Below are 17,318 nucleotides of genomic sequence, written 5' to 3' on the forward strand. Positions count from 1 at the left end.
GATGGGGATGAGTAAGCAGCCGAGCCCGGGCAAGGGAAGGGCTCCCTGGGGACCCCTGGGGGGGTGCAGCTGAGGTGGGGGCAGGGCGAGGGGGGGGCTGTCCCCATCCCCCCCCCCCCCCCGGGCTGTCCTGTCCCCATCACTCCGGCGATGTCTGTCCCCCAATGTCCTGGGGTGGTCTTGTCCCCAAGGCCCCGGGGACATCCGTCCCCCTCCAGAGGTGTCCCCGTGGCCTCGGGGAACACCCAGCCCCATCCCCCTGGGGATGTCCTGTCCCCACGGCCCCGGGGGCACCGGCCCTGTGTGTCCCCCCCCCCCCCCCGGGGCGTCCCGGCCCCACGGCCGCCATCACCCTCCCCGCTCCGAGTGAACCCCGGGGGCCGCGGGGAGGGGCGGGGCTTGAGTATCCAAGGGGGAGGGGGGGGCGTGGTCTGTTGCTAAGGGCGGTGCGATGCTCGCCCGCCCCCTTCCCCGAAGGGGCGTGGCTCGGCTTCCCGCTTCCGCCGCCGCCACCGGAAGCGCTGGTCGCCGCCATGGCCTCAAGGTTACTGCGGGTGAGCGCGGCCCTGCGGCTGCTGCCCGGTGCTTCCGTCCGCCGCTTCGCCGGCCCCGGTGAGTCGCGGGGGGGGGGGGGGGGGAGGAGGAGGAGGAGGCCGCTTCCTCCCAGGGTGACCGCGGTGCCCCGCAGGCAGCCTGGCCAGCGATGAGGAGCAGGCGACGGGGCTGGAGCGGAAGGTGATGGAGGCCATGAACAAGGGCCTGGTGAGTGCGGGGGGGGGGGGGGGGGCACCCCAGGGGGGTGGTGGGGGGTGTCTGAGGTGCCCTTAGTGAAGGGGGGGGTGTGTGTCAGGATTTGGGGATTTCACACCCCCCCCCAACCCCCCCCCCCAGGACCCCTACAGCATGTTCCGGCCGAAGCGCTACGCGGGGACCAAGGAGGACCCCAACCTCGTCCCCTCCATCACCAACAAGCGCATCGTGGGCTGCGTCTGTAAGTGCTGCCCCCTCCCTCCCCGCACCGCTGTGTCCACCTGTCCCCTGCCTCCCCCGTCCGTGTGTCCAGCCTCACCCCCCCTCTTCCTCACACCCCCCCCCCCCCCCCCAGGCGAAGAGGACAACAGCTGCGTCATCTGGTTCTGGCTGCACGAAGGGGAAGCCCAGCGCTGCCCCTCCTGCGGCACCCACTACAAGCTGATCCCCCATGAGCTGCCCCACTAAGGCCCCACGGGGGGGGGGGGGGGCTGTGGTGACCCCCCCCAGCACTCACTGGGGGTCACACTGACACCCCCCTCTCCCCAGCACCCACTGGGCATCTTCTGGGCTGAGCTGAGCTGCCACCACTTTGCCCCACTGTGTGTACCCCCCCCCATAAAGAGTTTGTGTGTGTGGTGACCCCGACTTTGTCTGTGCTTGGGGGGGGGGGGGGGGGGGGGGGCAGCACCCATGGGTGCAGCAGGGAGGGTGGGGAGCATTTCAAGCCGGAACTGTCATCATGAGTGGGGGGGTGGGAGGCGCTTGTGTCATTGGAGCGGTGTTTTGGGGGGGGGGGGGGGACGACAGACCCCACCTTCACTGTCACTCTGCCCTGGGGGGGGTGTGGTTGGGGGGGCTGCAGAAGTGAAGGAGCCTGGGGGAACCTCTGCAAAGTGCACCCCCACACACACTGAGCGGGGGGGGGGGGCTGCAAGGAGAAGCACAGCGAGCGGGGTGGGTGTGGCCCCCCCAGGCTGCTCCTGCCCTTTGGGAGGTGGCTCCCGTTGATCCCCCCCCCCCCCCCAAAATATCCCTGTGGATGGAGACACCCCCCCGCCTGCTGAGCCCCGGGAACGCCTTAGTCCCGCGGAGGGGGGACGGCGGTCTGGGCCCCGGTGCCCGGGGGGGGGGGGGCGGGTTTCGGTGGTCGGGTGGCCCCTGGTGCCCACAGACACGTGTGTGCGGTGCTCAGCCCCCCCCCCCCCCCCCGTGATGGTGGCGGGGGCGGGGCCCCCCCCCCGCTGCGGAGCGTCCCGGGGGGGGGGGACCCCGGCACGTCCCGGGGGGGCTGCTGGATCCCCGGCCCGGCTCTCGACGTCGCCGATGGCGGCAGGCGGCCCGGCCGTGACGTCATTCCTTCCCGGCCGCGGGGCGGGGCCGTGAGTCCGTCCCGCCTGCAGCGCGCGGCCAATGGGGGCTGCCGGCGGCCGTGATTGGCAGCGGGGGGAACGGCGCGGCCCGAGGGGGCGGGGCTTATCCAGCTGGGGGCGGGGCCCCGGGCGGCGCAGAGGGCGCGCGGGGACGCGGGGGGCGGGGCTTTCCCCCGAACCACGTGATGCGGCGGGGGAAGGGAACGGCGGGGGGGGAGGGGGAGGGGCCGCGCGCGGCGGAGTGCGGCGGTGACGTCACCCCACCCCCCCCCCGTCGCAGAGGGGCGGGGCGGGGCGCGCGCCGGAAGCGGGGCGGCGCGCGCGGAAGGGCCGGCGCGGGGCGGGCGGGCGGGCGGACAAGATGGCGGACGGGGACAGCGGCAGCGAGCGCGGCGGCAGCGGCAGCGGCAGCGGCGGGTTCGCGGCCGCCCGCGGCGGGTCCGGCTCCGGCGGCGGCTCCGGCGGCGGCGGCGGGGCCGGCCCGGAGCAGGAGACGCAGGAGCTGGCCTCGAAGCGGCTGGACATCCAGAACAAGCGCTTCTACCTGGACGTGAAGCAGAACGCCAAGGGCCGCTTCCTCAAGATCGCCGAGGTGGGGGCGGGCGGCTCCAAGAGCCGCCTCACGCTCTCCATGGCGGTGGCCGCCGAGTTCCGCGACTACCTGGGCGACTTCATCGAGCACTACGCCCAGCTCGGGCCCTCCAGCCCCGAGCAGCTGGCCCAGGCCGCAGGCCCCCCCGGCGAGGACGGCGCCGGCCCCGGCCCCCGCCGCGCCCTCAAGAGCGAGTTCCTGGTGCGGGAGAACCGCAAGTACTACCTGGACCTGAAGGAGAACCAGCGCGGGCGCTTCCTCCGCATCCGCCAGACCGTCAACCGCGGCCCCGGCGGCCCGGGGGGGTTCCCGGGCGGCCCCCCGGGGCTGCAGAGCGGCCAAACCATCGCCCTGCCCGCCCAGGGCCTGATCGAGTTCCGCGATGCCTTGGCCAAGCTGATCGACGACTACGGGGGCGAGGAGGACGAGCTGGGCGGCCCCGGCGGCGGGGGGCCGGGCGGCGGGGGGCTCTACGGGGAGCTGCCCGAGGGCACTTCCATCACCGTGGACTCCAAGCGCTTCTTCTTCGACGTGGGCTGCAACAAGTACGGCGTCTTCCTGCGGGTGAGCGAGGTGAAGCCGTCCTACCGTAACGCCATCACCGTCCCCTACAAGGCCTGGGCCAAGTTCGGCGGCGCCTTCTGCCGCTACGCCGAGGAGATGCGCGACATCCAGGACCGTCAGCGGGACAAGCTCTACGACCGACGCGCCGGCCCGCCGGGCCCCGGCAGCGGCAGCGGCGCTGGCGACGACTCCGACGGTGACGACGTGGACGACGACTGAGCCTCCCCTGCCCTCAGCCCCGCTGCCGGCCCCCCCTGCCTTCCCCGCATCCCCCCCCCCCCACTTCCCAAACACCCCCCTCACCCCCCCAGCGATGGGGCAAAGGGGTCCCCAGCCGTGTGTCTGTCCCCCGCCCCCCCCCCCCCCAATATCACCCCCCCCTCAGCCGCCGGAGAGAGAGAGAGAAACCAGCCCAACCGTGACACCGACTGCCTCCCTCCCTCCCACGCCGGGACGAGCCGCCAGCGTCCCCCCCCCCCGAGGACTCGCTGCTTTTTGGGGGGATCGGGGAGGGGGACAACGACGATGACACCGCCTGGATCCTCTCTTCTCTCCTGTGCCGACACGGTGCCCCCCCCCCCGCTCTCAGCACCACCATCGAAACCAGCACCCTGGAGCCCACGCCGCGCGGAGAGGAGCTGCTGCCACGCGCAGGAAAGCTTCGCCGGTGGAAGAGGAGCTGGGCCGGGGGGGGGAGAGCGACGGAGCTTTTGGGAGCGAGAGCTGGGGCGGGGGGGCCGCATCTGGACCAACGTCCATTCTCTCCTCTTTATCCCTTTATTTCCCCCCCCCCTTTTTTTTTTTTTTTTCCTTTTTCCTCCCCTTTCCAGACTTTTTTTTTTTTTTTTTTTCCCGGTTTGTTTTTTTTTTTTTTTTTGGGATGCAAACTGCTAAAACTCCAGGCGCCTGAACTGGAACCTGCACCCGAGCCAGCGCAAAGCTGTCAGGTTCCTGAAAATTAAGGCAGACTTTCTCGGTTTTGATGATTTATTACTATTCTGCCCGGCGCTTCCCTCCCCCGCCCCTTTTTTCCCTCTGACCACGGGGGGGGGGGGGTCACAGAGAGAGGCAGGTTCGCGCAGGCACAAAGCACAAGGAAAGCTCGACGGGACGCAAGATCTTCCCCTTCTCTCCAAATAAGGCGGCGTCTGGCTCCGTCCCGGCAAGGCCTGGCCACGTTTCCTTCCCGTTTACCGGTTCCCCGGCACCGCCGCCGGGACCCTCGGGAGCCAAAATCAGCCCCTTCCCCTCTTCGCCTGGATTTTATTTTTCTTTAGCAAAACCAACTCGCCGCCTTTCCTCAGTACCTCACGCCGGCGGCGGCGGCAGCTTGGTAGCACCGGTGGGACTCCGCACCCTGGCAGCTGGGGCCTTCAGTGTTGGGGTTTTGGGGGGGTTTTTCCTTTTTTTTTTTTTCGTTTTGGGTTGGTTTTCTTCTTTTTTTTCTTTTCTTTTTTTTTTTTTTTTTACCACCTGGCCGTACCAGCAGGGACTGGCTCTGCTGCCTCGGCCAGTTGCACCAGAGCCTGCAGGGTCCCTCCAGCCACCACCTCTTGTATTAAATGGATTTTTCCACTCTCAAATGTTTTTTTTTTGTTTGTTTGTTTGGTTTTTTTTTTGTTTTGGTTTGTTTTTTTTTTCCCCTTTTTTTTTTTTTTTTTTAGCTAAATCGAGTCAATCTTGCCCTTTCCAGAAAGGTATTTTTTTAGCCACGTTATCCCAGGAACTCTGAACTGAATGGGGTTCATCGCTCTTCATTCCAAAGTTTCGGGTCTTCTTGTCCGACGGCTTCTCCGGTTTTAGGACTTTTTTTTTTTTTTTTTTTTTAAATTAATTTTTTCTGCTATTTTTTGGGAGCTTGCGCGCGCCCGCCCTCCAGTCTCAGCTGCCTCCTTAATTTATTGTTGCGGATCCCGGCATCTCCCTCTCTCCGCTCGCTCTGTATTTATTGGGCAGCAAGGAGCAGCCGGCAGCGACTCGTCTTCGCAAGGTGGGGGGGGGGGGACGGGACGCCAACTCCAGCCCCCTCCTCACCCCAAAACCCAGCAGAGCCCCGGGGGACGTCGTCTGTCCATCCGTCCGTCTGTCCTCCAAACCCCATCCCGCCCTTCCCCGCCTCCGTAGCTCTTTTTAAAGGGATTTTTAAGGCGAATTTCTTCCGTTTATCCCGTTTTTAATTCTTCTCCGTCGCAAAGGACTGGGTTTCCTCACTCACACGGGAGCAATAGTCTTTTATCTCGATGTCCGAACCGTGTCCGTACTGTATTTTGTACCCTAAGGCAGCTCTTTCCAGTGACGTCCTGCTGTATTCACCCATCGGTCTGTTTTTGTGTTCACGCGCCTTCGGTTCTTTGCCGCGGAGAAAACGCTAAAACGCCGCGGAAGGTTCCGGATCGGGGGCGACGGCGGCGGCCACCGCTCAGCCGCCCCGGGGCCGCCCGGCTCCGCGCCCGGCGGCGATGGACTTGCTGGCGTTCGGCTGCCGGGAGCCGGTTGCAGAGATGCAGGCGGTACCTCTCCTTTTATTTTTGAAGAGGATGATATATATATATATATATATATATATATAAAAAAATATATATATATTCTTTTTTTTTTTTTTTTTTTTTTTTTTGTGGCTGAATTGCGGTAATTTAGCCTTACCTTTCTACTCTGGGGTAGCGGCGGGGTCGCCGCCGGCCCAGCTCGGCTCTCCGTAGCCACCAAGGAAATATGTGGAAGAGGAAAAAAAGGCAAATAACGCCAAAAACAAAAACAAAACAAAACATAAAACCAGGCCCCAGTGCCGCAGATGGCGTTCGCTTTGGCAACCAGAAACCTTTCTCCTGCCGGAGAAGCGATGTATCTATGTACAGAAACCTTCCGCAGCTCCATTTGACCTTCCAGCAAACGGGTGAGAAGAGCAGAGCACGTCGGGGGAAGAAATCTCGTAGCAAAAAAAAAAAAAAAAAAAAAAAAAAAAAAAAATCCATCACAAAATAAGATCAATCAGAAAAAAAAAAAAATTGGTTTTTAACCTGCCAGCGGCCAGCGAGAGCGATTCGGAGAGGTGGGCGGCCAAGCCTTGGGTGCGAGCAAGGACTCGGGCGGTTTCTGCGAGGGGGGAGATGGGGGTTTTTTGGGGGTGAGTTTTGGGGTTTTTGTTTTTTTTTTTTTTTCAGTTGGCTCAGCCTGAGGATGGCAGGCTGGGGCTGCTGAGAGGGGGGAGCCGGCGGGGACCCCCCCCCGGTGCCACCGAGGATGGGGCGCAGCGTTTCCCGAGGCAAGCGGGACGGCGGTTGCGCCGCAGCCGGGCTCTGGCCCCCGCACCGGCGCCGCCACGGAGCGGCAGCGCGGGGAAGCTGTGCTGGCAGCCGGGGCGGCCGGTGGGGTTGTTTCCTTATATATATATATATGTATATACACATCTCTGCGTGCGTGTGTATATATATGAGATTTGGTTGTTTGGGTTTTTTTTTTTTTTTGGTTTGGATTCTGTAGAAAAACGGGCAAATGGCTTTTTTTTTTGTTTGTTTGTTTGTTTTCTTTTTTTTTTTTCCTTTTGGTTTTTAACCGAAGGGGGGGGGGGGCGGAATTATCCCAAATTCTTGGAGCTTCCAGATTTCTGTCGCCCCAGAAGGGATGGTTTGAGAGCGTGACTATCGCTGTACAAAAAAAATATTGTAAATCTTGTATAGCGCCCCAAAATCGATGTAAATACCCAAAACGTCTGGGCCGAGAGCTGGGAGCCTCTCGTTAACGGTGGCTCTGTTAAAAGTTAAAACCGCTTCAATTTTTTTCCTCCCCAAGAGAAAAATATGGAAGAAAATCAGAATTATCCTGCCTTGTTTCCAGCCATTTTGGGGGCACGGGCACGAGAATCCCCTCGTGGTCCCTCGCTGCTAGCGGAGGACGACTTGGGGGTAGGTGACCGGTCCCTGGGGCTGCCGTGCCGGGACGAGCAGCGGTTTCTCTTGTTGGTGATTAAAAAAAAACAAAGAAAAAAAAAAAAAAAAACAAAAAAACAAAAACCCCTCGCCGGCTTCTCTTTTAAAAAAGAAAAAAGTTTAAAAAAAAAAAAAGAAAAAAGTATAAAAAAAAAAAAAAAAAAAAAAAAAAAAGAAGCGTGAGCGAGTGATGATGGTACTTGAGCTGATGCACAAGGAATCTCTCAGCAGATATTCGCTGCCGCGCTCACCGGGAGAGGTTTCCCGGTGGGAAATCTGCACCGTCTCGGCATCGCGGCAACTCCCCCGGCAGCTCCGCGGATGCTCGGAGAGGTTTTTCCTGGCAGGGTGAGGCTCGGCCCTCGGCGCCATCGCCCTCCTCTTCCTCGCGGAGCCGGTCGGGCCGGCGGCACCTGTGCCAAGCTGTGTTTGGTGCGTCGGCGTGAGATCCCGAATGCAGGCGCCGAAGCGGATCTGGGATGGAGCCGATGGGAGAGGAACGGCCGGTGAGGGGCACGGCGCCCGTGGTTGCAGCTCGGAGCCCCCCCCCCCTCCCCGTGCCGGCGTCTCCGGCATCGTGGTTGGGGGTCAAGGCCTCGAAACGGCGGCGTCACCGGTGGGCAAGAGGCCCCGGGGGATTCCTGGCACCGCAACGCCGAGAGCGCGTCCAGCACGGGCGGCTCCCCCGGCCCCGGTGGAAACGTGCCGGGCGAGCGGCAGAACATCGGCACGGGAGAGAGCTGGGAGCTCCGCCGGGGCCAATATCTGCTGAGAGACCAAACCGCTCACCCCGAAGTACCTTGATGAAAGAAGAAAGTTTTATTCCTCTTATTTTTTTAATGAAAGAAAAACAAAAAATAAAAGCAAACCATGCACTTTAGGCGGCCCAGCGCGGGGCTGCCGGCGCCCAGGGGGGGTCCCGTCCCCCCCCCTCTCCCTCCCTCTGTGGCCGGCGGGGCGGCTTCGGGAGACGCCGGGGAGCGGCCGGCGGTTGCCGAAGGCAGGTCCTGGATTTTACCACTAGCAAAGACGACGCCCGACGTGACGAACTCCTCATGCTAGCGAGCACTCCTTACCGTAGCAGATTTTTGCAAATGGAGTTTTACAAGTCTATATTTAAAGAATTGTATGTTTGTAACAAATAAAAAGTATGCGGAAAAGTGAATGAAAAGAAAAACTCATTCTGGCCCTGTCTCCTTGGGGGGGGGGGGGTCTCACCGGTGGATGGGGTGGGCAGGGTCTGGGGTGACCCATGGGGAGGGACACGGGTGTCCCGAGGGTTTGGCATGGCACATCAGGGTCCACCTTGTCCCCACGCAGGGCCGCGTCCCCGGCGGGGGGGGGGCACCACGGGGAGCTGGGGGGGGGCGCGCAGGATCGGCGCAGCACACGCGTGTGGCTTGTGTGTCACGGCTCCCACGGGCACCCTGGCACACACAGGCCGGCCCAGCAAGCTACGAGGCGTGTCGGCTGCGTGCGCGTGGCGTGTCCGCCGTGCGCGTGGCGTGTCCGCCGTGCGCGTGGCGTGTCCGCCGTGCGCGTGGCGTGTCCACCATGCGCGTGGCGTGTCCACCATGCGCGTGGCGTGTCCGCCGTGCATGTGGCGTGTCCGCCGTGCGCGTGGCGTGTCCGCCGTGCGCATGGCGTGTCCGCTGTGCGCGTGGCGTGTCTGCCGTGCGCGTGGCGTGTCCGCCGTGCGTGTGGCGTGTCCGCCGTGCGCGTGGCGTGTCCACCATGCACGTGGCGTGTCCGCTGTGCGCGTGGCGTGTCCGCCGTGCGCGTGGCGTGTCCGCCGTGCCGGGCGGGCTGTCGGCAGTCCCGTGCCGCCCCCCCGGCAGCGAGGCAGCCCGCGCCCGGTCGGCGTGCGGTGACGCAGGCGCCGCAGCCCGCGCCGCATTTAGCTCTGCGGCTCCCTGCAGGCACGGGCTCATCTGAGGACACGAGCGGGAGCCGCCTGCGCATGAGCCGCCGCCGCCGCCAGCCGGGGCCTGGCCTGACCCCAGCCCTGAGTTGGGGGGGGGGGCTGGATCCCCCTAACCCCTCCAAACTGGGGTCCCTGGCCCCTTCGGGAGCAGCTGGCAGCATCCCCAGGGACGCCGTCCTCCACGTCCCCAGCATGGCAGCTGCTCCGGAGCTGGGGAGCACTGGGGACAGCTGGGGGGGCCCCGGGGGGCAGCAGGCGCCAGCAGCAGTTGCTGCCTGCAAGGCAGGTGCGGGGCAGCGTTCCCTCGGGGAAGGACACCAGGAACAGTTGGGGGGCTGGAAGGGAGCTGGGGGGGGGGGGGGGCCGGTTTGCTTGCCGGCAGCAGGGTCACTGCACAGCCCTGAGCACCCCTCCCCACGGCAGCTGCAGCAAAGGCAGCGGCCACACGGTGCCCCCCCCGGACGCGGTGCTGGAGGTAAACTGAGGCAGGGATGGGGCGTGAGCCCACCCACCCGGGACACCCAGCGTGGGACTGTGACAGCGCAAAGGTGCCTTCCTCGTCCCCCCCCTCCTCCTCCTCCCGACGCTCCCCTACCTGCTCCATCGTCTCCTCCCTCCGCGGCTCCACAGCTCCTTCTATCCCCAGGCGAGCATGAAGCTCCCGAAGCCAGCGCCATCACCCCCTTGCTCTCTAAAATCCAAAGGTGCTCTTACAAAATCGAACCCGTCGTGTAAATCAGGTCGGATTTAACGCCAAGAGGGGCTCATCACGAGAAGTTAGTTTTTATTTCCCGTGACACGCTCTTCCCTAACACACCACCGACCCCCCCCCCCCCCCCCCACTCCACGTGAACAAGTTTTTGTGCTTTTTTTTCTTTTGGCCATATTTTATCTTTGCTGTTACCAGCCACCGTCCCTTTTGCCTCACTACGTCCGCCCGTGCCCTGGCCCAAATCCCCACCCCGCTGACAGGGCTGTGCTGCCAGTCTGTTACCTCACTGCCGCCGCCCTTCTTATCCTACTGGGCAGGACCAGCCTTTATTTCAGTATTTCCTGAAAAAACAGACAGGAAAGGACTCTTGAGGCACGGCTTGCCCGAGCTACCAGCAGGCCCCCGGGTCACCGGGGATTCCCCTCAGCTCGGTGCTGCCCACGCCGGCAGTTGCCTCCCCCCAGCACCGGCACAGCAGCAGCCCAGCTGGACCAAGCGCAGCCGTTTCTAACCGAGGTTTAAGTCTCTCTAGGCTGCGCCTCAGCCCCGAGCGCTTCAGTCGGCCGTGAGGGCGATGCCGGTGGGCGGGAAGCTCCGGCCTCCCCCGGAGGCGGTGGAAGGGAGCGGTGGGGCGGCCCTGAGCCGGAGACCCGGCTGCCTGGGGAGACCCCAGCCCGCGGGCGGGCGTGACCAGCTGTACCGGCGGCGGAACCGACAGAAAACTCACACCCCCCCCCCCCCCGTCCCTCAGCGCCGCATCCGCCCCCTCCCCCGCTCCGCGCAAACAAACAACACGGGGGGTGGGGGGAGAGAGAATGGGCGGGAAGGACTCTTTCTTCTCATTGGCTGCACCAGCTGTCTGTCTTCCCAGCCCCGCCTCTCAGGCCACGGCCGGCTCTCTCCATTGGTAGGCGGTCACGTCGCTCCGCTGCACCGCCCACCGAATCGCCGCGCCCGGGAACGCCCCCCCCCCTCCGCCCTCACGCCTGCGTGCCGTGTGCAAAAGGAAAAAAAAAAAAAAAAAAAAAAAACACCAAAACCAAAAAACAGCCGTTAAACGGGCCGCGGGGCGGAGCCAGGGAGGGCGCAAGAAGCGGCGCGGGGATTGGCGGCAGCCGGATGTTCAAACTAGGATGGGGCGCCTCTATTGGCTCGTGGCCGCCGTGGCAGGCCGTGCTCGCTTGCGCTCGGCAGGGTTATTGTCTGGCGGTTTCGGCGCGGACGCGGGGCCGGAGCTCGGGCGGCGGCAGCATGGTGAGGGGCGGGGGGGGGGGGGGGGGTTCCTGCGGCCGGTACCGGAGCCGGGGGGGGGGCTGAGGCCCGGGGGGGGTGCCGCTCCCCCGCGGGGGGTTCGGGCCGTCGCTGTCAGCCGTTCTCGGGCTCTGCCCCCCCCGCCCCCCCCCCCCCCCATCCCTCACCTCGGGCGCCTCTGCCCGTCCCGGCACGGGTTCCCCCGGTTGCTTCCCTTTCGGCGAGGCGCCTGGAAACGAAAACCGCTTCGCCGCCGGGAGCGCCGCCGTTGTGTCAGGGAAACTCGTTGGTGCCAGCGGGGGGGGGGGGGGGGGGTCTGTCCCGGTTGCGGGGCGCCCGGCAGCACCGACCGGGGCGGGGGGAGGCGAGCGAGGGCGCGGGTGAGTCCCTTGCGCTGTCAAACCTTTCCCGGGGGGGGGGGGGGGGGGGGGGGGGGGGGGGGCTGGGAGACGCCGCATCATTTCATCGGTTACGGCTGTAGAGGGAAAGCGCCTCTTTTCCAGCTGCTTTCCGCGCTTATATATGTTTTAAAAGTTGGTTGTGTAGTAAGGACGTGGCTGTCAGGGGCGTAAAACGCTTTGAGTGAGGAGCGAGCGGCCTGAAGGACGCCTGTCAAGCGGCCCCGCCGCCTCCCCTGCCCCAAGCGACGTTTGGTTTCCAGGGTTTGGACTCCAACCATCGTCTCTGCGTGTGTCGGCTCTCGGCAGAGCTCGCTGGTGGCTTCCCAGGGAAAAAATCTGGTTCCGTGGGGGCAAAACGCTGGGGTGTAACCCTCCCTGGTGCCTCATTCACCTGTGCTGGTGTCTGGAAGGCGGAACTCCTGGTCGCAGGGTCTGTAACTGTCGTTTAGGATAGGAGGAGGTTCCCGAGTGAGAGAGATAAGGGCCCTGATCGCAGAGGGTTAACATGGAAACCCGCTGTGAGATTATGCAATGCTGCAGAAAACTTGCGCTCAAGGATATCTCATAACTTGTGGCAGTAGATAAAAAGTTGCTTTTTGAAGTATTTTAGTCCTGTTTGGAGCAAGAAGAAGAAGAAGAAGAAGAAGAAGAAAAAAAAAAGTAATTTGCCCGCAGTGAGAGACCCGGCGTGTTTAATCCAGTGAGGTTTTGATGTGGGAACCGGCTTCCAGCCCGTGACTTCTGTGGGGAGAAGGGAAGGAGACGCTGCGTTTCTGCGCCTGTCAGCACAGTCCCCTCCGGATGAAGCAGTGAATTGCTGCCATCAACGACCTGACCAAACTCCTGTGAGCGCCGCATCCTGAGGAAGAGAAGGAAATCTTCACGGTGCAAACATCATGTTCTTCAAGGAGCCCTCGTTCCTCTGCCCCAGGACCACAGCTGGGAGGGGGATCGGCTTCCCCAGGGAGCCGGTGGCGTTTTGGCTGTGGGAAACTGTTATGGCATTTCCTCTGCAAACCCTGCAGAGGGTTTAGACGTTGGTGAAGATGGAGACAAACCTTGGGACTTCCGCTGTGAGACTTTTTTCTTCCTTCTTTTTAGTTCAATATCGTGTAAAGAGCTATCAGGCGGGCAGCTGCCAGCTGGAAAACTTGACAGAGAAGTGGGAAAGTTCACAGCTGGCTGATAAAAGCCCTTGGTGTGAACAGTCAGTGCTTTTCCCAGAGCTCTTTTATTTCTAGAGGGAGGAAATATTCCCAGATCCCCCTTCCTGATTTTTTGACTTTTACTGAGTGATGTTTTCTACTGATAAAAGTAACTCCTGATGCTTCACCGCAACAAAGACCGTGTCGAGTCGGTGCTTCAAAGCATTTTTGGACATGTCTGCTAACAAACCAGAGCCAACCGCTTCCAAAGACACTCCTGTCCTGGCATCAGCTGCCAAAACGCCGCACGGGTTTGCTGGGCGCCGGCATTCCCGCAGCTGGATCTCTGCTGGCAGTCCTGGCGAGGAACACCACACCCTGCTCAGTGCTGCGGGACGCCAGCCCAGCTCTCCTGCCAACCTCACCCAGTGTCACTCTGATTGTTTTATCACCTCTGGATTAAATATTTCGCCCTTGTGACTTTTTTTTTTTTTTTTTTTAAACCAGTGTTTGAGTTTGAACTGGGCTGGCGCTCCCCAGTGCGTGGTGTTAACTCCCACCTTGCTGGGATGGGACGTGGATCTTGGACATTCCAGTGTTAAGCTGGTGCCTTACTTTAAAGATTAATGTGCTCAATTAGTGTCACCTTGGTCTTCTGGGGATCTCTGGATCCTACGGTTTCTCTTAAACGAGCGGGAAGGGCTGATGGCAGCTTTCAGCTCCCTCACGGCGAGCCGTAATTCTGCCTTTTTAGAAGGGGATGGGGACTGTGGAGTCAATATGTGGTGTGAAAATGGGGATTACAAGTATCCAGCGTGTTTTAGGGCTCTGCTTTCCCCCTGAAGTGGCTGTACAGGGGCTTCTCAGGCTGGGAGACTTAATTTTGGGGGGTTACAGTTGCTGTTGTTTCTTAAATAGACCAGCTCTTACTAGCTGTTAGTGATGTCACAGTTTCTTTTGATATCCCCTGAATTGACCAATTTCCTGAAGGCAGACATGAGAGCCTGGCAAACCCACCTTCGGTTCTTCCTCGTTTCTCACTGGCTTCCAAACTCATGTGCTTCAGGGTTTCAGCCACTCCCCACAACATGATTTTAATTAAATCCATGATTTCTGGGGCTCCCTGATGATTTTCCATGCTGGAGCAGGAAGGGAATTGCCCTTGAATGACTCAGGCCTGGGCTGCAAATTCCTACATACAGAAACAGCATCTTGCCCTGTGCCCCGTGTCGGCGCCTGCCTTCAGAGCGGAGAAAATGAGTCTGAAATCAAACTGTTCTCACAACTGCTGCTGAAAAAAAAAACCAAAAAAAAACCCCAAACTGGATTCTTTGGGCTGGTTTCCCTGTTTAATGTGTTCTGGAAAATAATGGGCGTAGTGGGAAATGGATGACAAAGATGATGAATACCCAAGATGATAAAGCAGCTGCTGCACCCCTTGAACTCCCAGTGTCCCCTTGAACTCAGCTCGTTTTGGGTCGTTTGTGAGGCCACGGGTTTTCTGCAGTGGCAGAAGGTGTCTTTGCCTCTGGATTATGGTGCAGCAGGTCTCTCTGGATTAATTAAGATTAATTAATAGGCGTGTTTCTCTCTCGCAGGCTGGTGGTAAGGCAGGGAAGGACAGCGGGAAGGCCAAGGCGAAGGCTGTGTCGCGCTCACAGAGAGCTGGGCTGCAGGTAAGGCACAATGGTGCCAGCTGGTTCCCTGATCTCATCATAAAATGTGAATTTCTGAGTAAGACTTCCACTTCTGAGAGGCAGGTTGCCCAAAAACCTAATTTTTCAGGGTGAAAACTCAGTTTTTTGTGATTTGTGGTGTCATGGAGAGATAGGGACCACTGGGCTTTGCAGGGGGCTGTTTGCTCACAGCTGTGTTCTGACTTGGGCAGGATCTGTCTCTCCTTCAGAGAGGGTGTGAGGATTAATTTGAATAATTCTTGTGAAATCCCATGGGGAATGTGTGTAGGGAGGATCTGCCATGGAGTCGGTCCTGCATGTCCCTCGTTAAAGCTCTCGTTATAGGAGCTCCATAGACACGCAGGGTGGGGAATGGCTTGGGCCAAAATCAACAGTGTATGGGAAATTATGCAAATGTATAGGGGTCTATAGGTGTTAACAAGGTGTTGATCGCTCTTACCCCAGTTCCCTGTGGGTCGGATCCACAGACACTTGAAGACTCGCACCACCAGCCACGGGCGAGTGGGTGCCACCGCTGCTGTCTACAGCGCAGCCATCCTCGAGTACCTCACTGCTGAGGTAGGTCCCTGCGCTCGCCTTCCTCTGTCAAAAAAAAAAAAAATAAATAAAAAAAAAAAATTCATTTCCTTCGGGATCCCGAGCGTCTTCCCGATTTCTTGGCAGGTGCTGGAGCTGGCGGGCAACGCTTCGAAGGATCTCAAAGTCAAGCGGATCACTCCCCGTCACTTGCAGCTGGCGATCCGCGGCGATGAAGAGTTGGATTCCCTGATCAAAGCCACCATTGCCGGTGGAGGTGGGTATTGTCCTTGCCTTCCCCTTCCCCGCTTCCTCTCTCTAGCTGGGAATTTTAGGGCGAAGATGGAAAAAATACACAGGGAAATTGGCAACAGTGATAAATACTAGAGGCTCACTGCTTCCCTCAGTCTGGCAGGGGGGGATCCGTCAAGCGGGAGGAAACGTTTACCCCAGGATATCACAAAACTCAGCTGGGAGTTGAGGGTTTCTCAGAGTTTTTTGGGAAGTCTGCAAGTATCTGATGGGAATCCTCCTCCTCTCTCTGCAGGTGTCATCCCCCACATCCACAAGTCTCTGATCGGAAAGAAGGGACAACAAAAAACAGCGTAGAGAGGAAAAAAACAAACAAAAACAAACGACAACAAAACAAAAAAACCCCAACAAAAACAAAACAAAAAAATGGCCCACTCCCTCCCGTCATCGTACTGTACCTGGGACAGAAGAAATCTTGGGGATACATGGAATTTTTTTTTTAAGGAATAGTTCAAAGGAAGAGCATAGACTATTGACTGTAGAGAGGAGGAAACATTGGTATGGGCTTTAGATTCAAAGTTTGACACAAAGTTGTACCTTGTCAGGAGGCAGTAGCTGGGGTGGTGGTCGAGGGGCCCGGCTGCTCCCCTGGGTTTTATACAAAAATGGAACGGATAAACCATTTTTTACAAAAAAAACAAAAAAAAAAAAACCCAAAACAAACACCTCTGCTGTCGTGTTGGCATGGGGGGGAGGGGGGGGAGCCAGAATCCGGGCGGCTGTTTGGGCTCCCTGGCATTTTGTGTAGGGGGATGTGATAGCTGAGGCACCCTCCGCTCCTGTCCCGCGCGAAATGCAAATCTGTCCCCGCCCCGTATGTAAATGTACCCGGCGCGGGGCTGCCCCGCGGCCGTGGTGGGCGGAGCTAGCGCCGGGCTCCGCCCCCTGGCCCCACATGGTCGGAGTGCCCCGGGCTCCGCCCCTGGGCGTGGCGAGAGGGGCCGGGGTGTCTCGGTCTCGGGCATCACTGTCCTGCGTGGCCGTCTGTCCTAGACACGGGGGTGCCAGGTGTCCATCGGGGTCCTGCGTGTCTGTCTGTCCCGGCTGTCCATCGGTATCTGTCCTGGGTATATGGGTGCCAGGTGTCCCACTGGGGTCCTGGGTGTCTATCTGTCCTGGCTGTCCGCCCAGTTGTGAGGGTGTGGGTCCCAGATGTCCATCTGTCCAGACCACAGGGGTCCCAGGTGTCTGTCTGTCCTGGGTATATGGGTGCCAGGTGTCCCACTGGGGCCCTGGGTGTCTATCTGTCCTGGCTGGCCGCCCAGTTGTGAGGGTGTGGGTCCCAGGTGTCCATCTGTCCAAGCCACAGGGGCCCCAGGTGTCTGTCTGTCCTGGGTATATGGGTGCCAGGTGTCCCACTGGGATCCTGGGTGTCTGTCCTTCCTGGGTGTCTGTCCTTCCTGGGTGTCCGCCCAGTTGTGAGGGTGTGGGTCCCAGGTGTGCGTCTGTCCCGGACCCGGGGGTCCCAGTTGTCTGTCTGTCCTGTTCCAGCTCCCCACTTTCACTGCAGCCCGTCCCCCGGGGCGCCCCTGGCACCACCCCCGGGGCGCGGGGCTGAGGCACAGCCGGGCAGGTGCCAGGGGCCGACGGGAGGAGGGACCTGGGAAGGCTCCGGCACCGGCAACACCGGCAGCCAGTTGCATCAGGCACCAAGAGGCCAGATGGCCGCTGGCCCTGGGGTGGTCATCCGCCACCCTACCGCGGCTCTAGCCCCGTCCTGTCGGGCTCCAGCGCCTCGGGCTGCCCCGGGGACCCGGTACCGGCCGGCGGGGCCGGGCCCGGCAAGCGCTGCCTCGGCCGCGGTGCTGCCGCTGCTGCTCTGCTCACAAGATGGCGGCGGGAGGTGTTGGGGTGGGGTGCGAGGAGTCAGCGGCGGAGCGGGCGGGGCTGAAGGGGCGGGCGGGCGGCCCGGAGAGGGCGTTGGGCCACGGGGAGCCGGTACCGAGGAGCCGGTGGCGACGGCAGCGGGGCCAAGCACCGCACAATGGCGGGGCGGCTCAGCCCGCAAGATGGCGGCGGGGAGGGGCCGTCCTCGCCGCCTGCGGGCGACGCAGCGCGCATGCGCGCTTCGCGCCGCCAGAAAGGCGCATGCGCCCGCACTTCGCGCCGCCGGGCCGCGCGGGAGGCTCCATACGGCCGCGACGGGGAAGGGGAG

General features: G+C 61.3%; 3 protein-coding genes and 1 long non-coding RNA gene across 5 annotated transcripts; 3 read left to right on the forward strand and 1 right to left on the reverse strand.

Moving 5' to 3' along the window:
- The first annotated feature begins 3 nt into the window (after positions 1–3).
- Positions 4–1,392, forward strand: LOC122154197 (cytochrome c oxidase subunit 5B, mitochondrial). Its single transcript, XM_042801421.1, has 5 exons — positions 4–11; positions 478–612; positions 689–762; positions 892–991; positions 1,106–1,392. The coding sequence occupies exons 1-5, from the start codon at positions 8–10 to the stop codon at positions 1,216–1,218; spliced, it is 426 nt and encodes a 141-aa protein (XP_042657355.1). The 5' UTR covers positions 4–7; the 3' UTR covers positions 1,219–1,392.
- Positions 1,393–2,484: 1,092 nt separating this feature from the next.
- Positions 2,485–5,591, forward strand: PURB (purine rich element binding protein B). Its single transcript, XM_042801397.1, has one exon. The coding sequence runs from the start codon at positions 2,485–2,487 to the stop codon at positions 3,496–3,498; it is 1,014 nt and encodes a 337-aa protein (XP_042657331.1). The 3' UTR covers positions 3,499–5,591.
- A 1,384-nt stretch (positions 5,592–6,975) lies between these two features.
- LOC116963813 lies at positions 6,976–10,598 on the reverse strand. Its single transcript, XR_006166116.1, has 4 exons — positions 10,354–10,598; positions 10,124–10,182; positions 9,725–9,820; positions 6,976–8,315 (listed from the first exon to the last, which is right to left on the reverse strand). It is a non-coding gene; the product is annotated as an uncharacterized LOC116963813 (long non-coding RNA).
- A 323-nt stretch (positions 10,599–10,921) lies between these two features.
- LOC104359868 (histone H2A.V) lies at positions 10,922–15,826 on the forward strand. Of its 2 annotated transcripts, XM_042801406.1 has the most exons (5): positions 10,946–11,095; positions 14,237–14,314; positions 14,780–14,893; positions 14,999–15,128; positions 15,399–15,826. In XM_042801406.1, exons 1-5 carry the CDS (start codon positions 10,961–10,963, stop codon positions 15,458–15,460), a joined length of 519 nt encoding a protein of 172 aa, XP_042657340.1. In that variant the 5' UTR covers positions 10,946–10,960; the 3' UTR covers positions 15,461–15,826. The 2 variants fall into 2 exon arrangements, with proteins under 2 accessions (XP_042657339.1, XP_042657340.1); XM_042801405.1 differs by having other exon boundaries at positions 10,922–11,095; positions 14,780–15,128.
- Positions 15,827–17,318: the final 1,492 nt, after the last annotated feature.

Source organism: Tyto alba, unplaced genomic scaffold, assembly GCF_018691265.1.
Source record: "Tyto alba isolate M040663 unplaced genomic scaffold, T.alba_DEE_v4.0 Super-Scaffold_34, whole genome shotgun sequence".
Classification (NCBI taxonomy): domain Eukaryota; kingdom Metazoa; phylum Chordata; class Aves; order Strigiformes; family Tytonidae; genus Tyto; species Tyto alba.